At 41.8% G+C, this 6,453-nt stretch overlaps 2 protein-coding genes across 2 annotated transcripts; both read right to left on the bottom strand.

Annotated features, from left to right (window-relative positions):
• Window positions 1–576: 576 nt before the first annotated feature.
• On the bottom strand, window positions 577–2,461 carry EAF01_007517 (uncharacterized protein; the record flags this gene model as incomplete). Its single annotated transcript, XM_038915773.1, has 2 exons — window positions 577–1,108; window positions 1,161–2,461. 2 exons carry the CDS (start codon window positions 2,459–2,461, stop codon window positions 577–579), a joined length of 1,833 nt encoding a protein of 610 aa, XP_038768244.1.
• A 3,060-nt stretch (window positions 2,462–5,521) lies between these two features.
• On the bottom strand, window positions 5,522–6,439 carry EAF01_007516 (uncharacterized protein; the record flags this gene model as incomplete). The annotated part of the gene is made up of 2 exons (XM_038915772.1): window positions 5,522–6,000; window positions 6,049–6,439. 2 exons carry the CDS (start codon window positions 6,437–6,439, stop codon window positions 5,522–5,524), a joined length of 870 nt encoding a protein of 289 aa, XP_038768243.1.
• Window positions 6,440–6,453: the final 14 nt, after the last annotated feature.

The raw sequence follows: 6,453 nt of genomic DNA, 5'->3' as shown, positions 1-6,453 counted from the left end.
GGAAGCACTCAAGATTTCTCCAAAATCAGCTCTGTTACACATGAAATCATTGGTAGTAAACATATTCTTCAACAGCGAAGAAAAAAGGGTTTTGATAGCGAAAATATGGTCCGCTGTGGTGAGTACGCCATTGTCTCACGAGATAACTGCTACACGCAGCCAGAATCTATTTCATGCAAATGTTACAGACCTCAAGACTCACAGTTATCAATAGAATCAACGAATTCTGTGAACTAATATTATGGGGAATTTTCCTCCAAAAAGCAAAGCTATCTCAAACTAATTCGCGAGTTATTCATTACTGATTTGTACACCGAGGTCCTTTAAAGAACACTTCTGGAAACTGTGAGAGCATCAATGTTATTACTCAATACAATCAAGACTAAGATCCTATGTATCGCTACCACACCTCTTTATCGTTCCATCTATCCATCACGCAAAATCGAATGCCAGTACAAACTGATTACCGCATAGTTTAAGCCCAAACTTCGAAAGAACAAAGACAGAACAAGTTTGCCAAGTCTGTGATACAAGTAGCAGCAAGACTTCTTATACGTCCTTGAAAAGTGTACTCAATCACTTATTGGATCGAATGAGAAGGTGACTACAACGTGCCTTTGTATGTCCTGGCGGAAACTCCCCATTGAAATCTCGAAGGTGATCATCACAATGGCAAGCATCGTCCTTGCGGTCCTTAGGTATGCATTCCTCAACTCCGTGGCCATGAGGAAAATCTCCACTTCGTTCGAAATCACCGACAAGATACCGCTGATGTTGTCTGCATAAACAGGTATCCCCCAATTCCGACCACTTCTTTAAATTTGACATGACCGTCTCTGCTGTCCTATGTGGTGGAGTGCGGTCTTTTGTTAGCCGTGAATTCTTTCGAGATTCACCGTTACCAGTAGCAATACAAAGCTCTCCTGCTTTTTGTGTTTTGAATTGCATACGCCGATTGTAGGCTTCAGCCACTGCGGCCAATCTTCCACCCTCAGTCTGGACTCTTTTGTTGTTGTCGGTCACTTCTTGTAGGAGAATGGCTCTTTCTGATCGTAACCATGGTGCATGAGATTGTAGTGGTACAGGTCCGACTGGAATAGGGTCTGCACTATGGTTTGGTCAGTATTGATATCTGACTCAAGAATGAACACAAAACTTACATGAACACAAGAGCATCTGCTGCAGCAATCTCCATTGCCTCTCTTTCATCTTCAGTTGCATCTTTCCAGGCTTGCGTTTTTCGTACTTTTCCCTTTGCCCGCCATCGAGCAGATCCCCATCTTGCTCTTGCTTGACCATTAGGCCCACGTTCTCGCCAGCGAGCACTCGTTGGAAAATCTAGTTCCTCAGGAAGACTGGAAGAAAGTGGCACCACTGTTTCATCCGTATCCATGGTATCTATCGTGCTGTCTGCAGACTCGTTCAAACTTCCATCAAGCGTCGTATCTCTATTTGAATACACCTGCTGAAGGTACATATCGTTGATATCAATCGGGACACCAAGTTCGTTGAGTGTGTCGACAACGTCCTGTTCGATGTCGTCAAGGACTGGGTGTTTAATGCCGGCCCTCTTATACCGCTTGTTTCTACGACGGATATTGTTCTCGTGCACAGCCATCACATCGGCAGCAGTCATCGCACCAGGGGGAGGAGCAAAATCCTCTGCACGTCTGGCACGAAGTCTTCGACCCGCAGCACTAGTTTTGTTGGTCCTAGAGGTGGCAGACTCGCGTCTTTTTTGACGACTTGCACGAGGTGTAGAGGCTGCTCGGTTCTCAAGTAAATCTTCTTGTTGCACTGTAGGAGTCGAACTGGCGGAGAAGTCTTCGGAAGGGGCCCTGGAGTTGTACATAGTCGTGTCGACTACTATTGTATCATCTGGATCATCAACGAAAGGTGTTTGTGGAAACTGCTGATCAAAGGAACCATTCAATTGATCAGGAAGCTCTGGCGGAAACAGATTTTGAGCATCACCAGACACTGGAGGTGGGTAAGACACCAGTTGCTGATAAAGAGTTTCTGAATAAGTAAGTCTAGGTTGGCTATAGCCAGGGTTATGAACGAGCTTATTCAATTGAGATTCCGAAGCATGAGACAACTCATCATCAGGGAACTCATCTTCTGAATGCGACACAGACAATAACTTGTTCAGCCGCTCTTGTAAAAGTCGGTTATCAGTCAAGGCGGCTACGCCAGCTGCCGTGAATGCATGCATCTCAGACGAAGGTCTTTCTGGTCTTCGTAGTCGAATGGATAGAGCTGGTGAATTGGAACGATACGGCATAGCTTGGCTCTCAAGATCTGGACGAAACGCCGGATTATAAAGAGGAATAGATTGGTCGACGCCAGTCTCTTCCTCTACAGGTTCTTCCTTGATTGTGACCTCTTGATCGTTGATGTAAATTGAGTCAAGAGAGCTTGACCCTTCACGCTGGTCTTCTCTATCTCCGTTGGAAGACATTTCCAAATAATCAAGTCGTCTGGATAATGAAAGGTATGTGGTTGATTGAAAGAACTATATTGCGAGGATGAAGAAGTATGAAGGAAACCTATAGAAAGAAGATCCTATGATAGTACAGAAGTTCTGTGGAGGGGATATGTTCTGAAGGTCGGTGTTGTTGTAAGGAATTAAAAGTCTCAAGTTTGAAGATGGGTTGGATATTATCAAGAACCCAGAACCGTCAATAGCCCTCATCATGCTAGCAGTAATTTTGGTTGTGGGTTCGGTAATCTTCCGAGTCTTCTAGTGGACGCCACATTAAAAAGTTGGTTGATCTGTGGTTGTTGGGTGAATAATTATACTTGATTCGAATTTTGAAGGTGAGAAATAGATAACTAGATATGAGTTTAAGGATGCTACGCCATCTTCCTAAGAATACAATGTGTTATTCCTCTATTGATCAACTTTCTAGTTGATGTTAGAAAGCTTTATCAATTATATATACTGTGAACTAATGTGTTTATCTTGTTTCCATACCAGAACGCTATTGAATTTGCTTCGGAGAACATGATATATGTTAGGTGAGAGGGTGCTCTTGTCTCTCTTTGTTAAAAATAAAACACGTGCGTTTGGCTAGACTTTAGTGATAAACTTCCTCCAATTTTTTTAAGAGTCCTTCGAAATTTTCCTGTGTTGTGGGAACTACAAAATCATTGATTAGTGCTATTGTTCTTGGTCTTTTGTATAAATGTAGACCTTCTAATCTTTGGTTGTTTTCATAGTATAATGTAGTTTTTTCATCTACACCTTGTCAGCTCATGAAAATGCTGATGAAAGAATCAAAGCCTCGCTCTCACTGCCCTTTTGATTCACTGGAAAGATCTAAGCCGGAGCTCTACCTCCAATGTATAAATTGATTCATACCAGAAAGTCTACTTAGAGAGTCCTCCGCCTCCATCAGGTATCTTGATATCTTGATGGAAAAGGTCTCAAGAATTCTTTAGGTAGGCTCGATAGTCACATCAAATTTGTATAGCCAGAATTAGCTTGATATTCATGTTCATAATTAATCAATCGCAGAGGCTTTTATACTACTTCAACAATTTTGTGCATAGAGAAACGAACGACCTCTAATCCCAGCCGAGGGTCAATCGCCATGTAATCAATATCTGATGAGAAGAATGCTAGGCCTGGGGATCTTGAGTTCAAGCCTGAGATTAGAAACATACAGTGACCTCTATAACATAGTGATCTTGCTTAAAACCCGATATATCTGATGTCTACCTAGACACTTTTCTTCATCAGTGATACTCATCGTGGTTGCTTGAATGTCTGGTAGTACAACAAGTATAAGACAATGAATTTTCATAAGTAAGTGAACTTGTCCAGAAGAGCAGCACGTATGGCGATGCATCATGTGCATGTTTCTTCGAATACAGGGACCCGCGAATGATACCGAGTTTCGAATAGGCTGCGCACAAATTGTCTGTACCTGTAGATTATCTGCGGATAATCCGCTTTATAGGTTATCTGTTAGAGGTTCTGTTTGCTTTACGGATTATCTATTAAGGCTTTAAAATTATTCATTTTCCATAAATAATTTGTAGATTATTTATAGATAATTCATTTATTTATAAATAGATAGATTATTTGTAAATATATGGGTTATTTACGGATAATTTGTGGATTATATAAATATACCCATTTTTTTCATTTAAAATATGAAGCTATTTTCAAATTATTTTCCAGTCCAAAAGTGATTTTATATTAATTTTTATACTAATTATAAAATTATATTAATATTATGAAAGATTATAAATAATTATATAATATACAGGTAGGTGGATATCTGTAAGTAATTTATATCCGCCCCGCAGGTTACTTATTCAGATTTTTGAATTATCCGCTCTACAGACGGATTATTCGCAGATTATCTGTCGAGGCCATTATCCGCCCCGCGGGTACCCGTTGCGCAGCCTAGTTTCGAAATTAGACCCATGAAAAATGAAGCAGCTGCTTGACTCAAGTAAAGGAAAGGGAATAGTACTATTTCACCGAAAGGCACAAGGATCAAGGAATTGGTCAGTATAAGAAATGAGAATATTGTTCTTTCACTCTGGTCTAGTGTAGTACGAGGTGCGTTGTAATAAGTTAGATTCTAAAGTTCCTATGTGCAGTCAGAAGAGTATGTCTGTTCTCCACCGTAAAGCTTTCCTCAAGTATTAGTACTTATGATGTTGGAATTTGTTGTAAATCTATGGCAACTTAGAGCGGCAACATTTATTTTTAGATCACGAATAGTATTGAATGTCCATGAAATACTAGATCTGCCCAGCTAGTTCGCAATCGGCAGACTGAATGGGAAGTTTGCCCTGATATTCTATTGGGTAGAGATGAGATTTCGATCCAAGGTTAGCTAATGATTTGAGATGAGAGTATAGCTAGTCGAGAATGAAGCTATTCTTATACCTAATTTCAATATTGTAGATTCGCTGGAATTGACTTGGACATTGAGGGCATTGACACTTTGAAGTTTGCTTCGCATAACAGCCGCTGCGTCATTATCCAATGTGTTGTACGTAGGTAGCTGTTTGCTTGGTTTTAGAAGCAAAAAATAAGTCGATGCGTGGAAATTTGGATCAGAGTGGTAAGCCTTCTCGATGGAACATTGAAGAAACGTTTGGTTTCGAAGGAGCGGCATGTCAATAGTTGTAAAGGCTAGTTTGCGCTGCACGGTGTTTGGGCTCTTCTTCTTGGGGGCTTTTGAGCATCTCATCTGTCATGTCTTGGATTAAGCTTGCTCCAATGGATTCAAAGGAGTGTTGGAGTGAAACGACTTGGTGTTTTTAAGCTTACAGCTGCGTACTGCAGAATCCACAGTCAAAAGTCCACAGATAATCCCTATATTAAAGGTCCAGAAACAGTATCGTGATTCAATTGTACCATGAATCTTCCTATAAACTCTATCACTGCCGCTCAAGTTATGTACACCCCTGGGACCTCAAAAACAAATTGACTCATCGCTAGAAGTAACTCAAAAAGCCATTTCTATCGCAATATCTCTGGAAACCACTAAATCTCCTATCTTTGTAAAGAGACTAGACGAATCTCCTCTAATATACTGAGTCCGCTAGGCTTCCACCCCAAGACATCTCTAGCTTTTGCTCCCGTTGCCCTATTCTCTACCGAGATGAACTTTGTCAAGAACGGACCCAGGCTAGCAATGGCATCCTCCGTGGAAAGATGTTTCAATGGCAGATTCAATGCCGTGACCATATTTTCCCACATTTCATGGAAAGTTACATTAGTAGCCGAGCTAGCATTGACCACTTCTCCCGATTTTGCATTTTGAGCAGCCAGCAACCGAATTCTCGCAGCATCGTCAACATAAACGGTGGTCGTGATTCTTTTGCCTCCTACATCTACACACGCCACTTTTTCTGCCTTCTTTAAGATATCCATGAATATTTTGACTCCACTTCCCCCTATTCTGAATACCCATGGTGCCAAGCGTATGGCGATAATTCTGATTCTCCTCACTGCCAGCTCGAGAAAATGGGCTTCAGGTTAATGCGTATCTTCCGGAGAAGTCTCCGTAGTCTCGCCACCATCTGGATCCGGCGAGACAAATAATGTACCACCAGTTACAACAAGTCGTTTATTGGAACCCTCCAACCCATCCGCAATAGCTTCAGCTGCCGCCTTATCAATCGGCCAAACGGCATCATAGCCTGCGCTGGCATTGATTATATGGTAAGCGGTCGCAAGATGGAGAACAATGTCTGCTTCGAAACTTTGGCGACGGAGAACATCGAGACTGTTAAGATCGCCTCGATCTGGAACTTCCCCTGCTTTAAGTAGCTTGGCGTCTCCGGAGTCGGATCGAGAAAGTCCATGGACTTCGTAGCCTTTTGCAATGGCAAGTTCGGTGATGACGGAACCGATGTAGCCAGTGGCTCCGGTCATGAAAATACGTTGACCATTGCTCATGATTGTCATGATGAAGAGCTTTG

The sequence above is a fragment of the Botrytis porri genome (assembly GCF_014898465.1).
Source record: "Botrytis porri strain MUCL 3234 chromosome Unknown BPOR_010, whole genome shotgun sequence".
Classification (NCBI taxonomy): Eukaryota; Fungi; Ascomycota; class Leotiomycetes; order Helotiales; family Sclerotiniaceae; genus Botrytis; species Botrytis porri.
The sequence above is the reverse complement of the archived record's forward strand: the minus strand, read 5'-3'. Positions and strand labels throughout refer to the sequence as shown.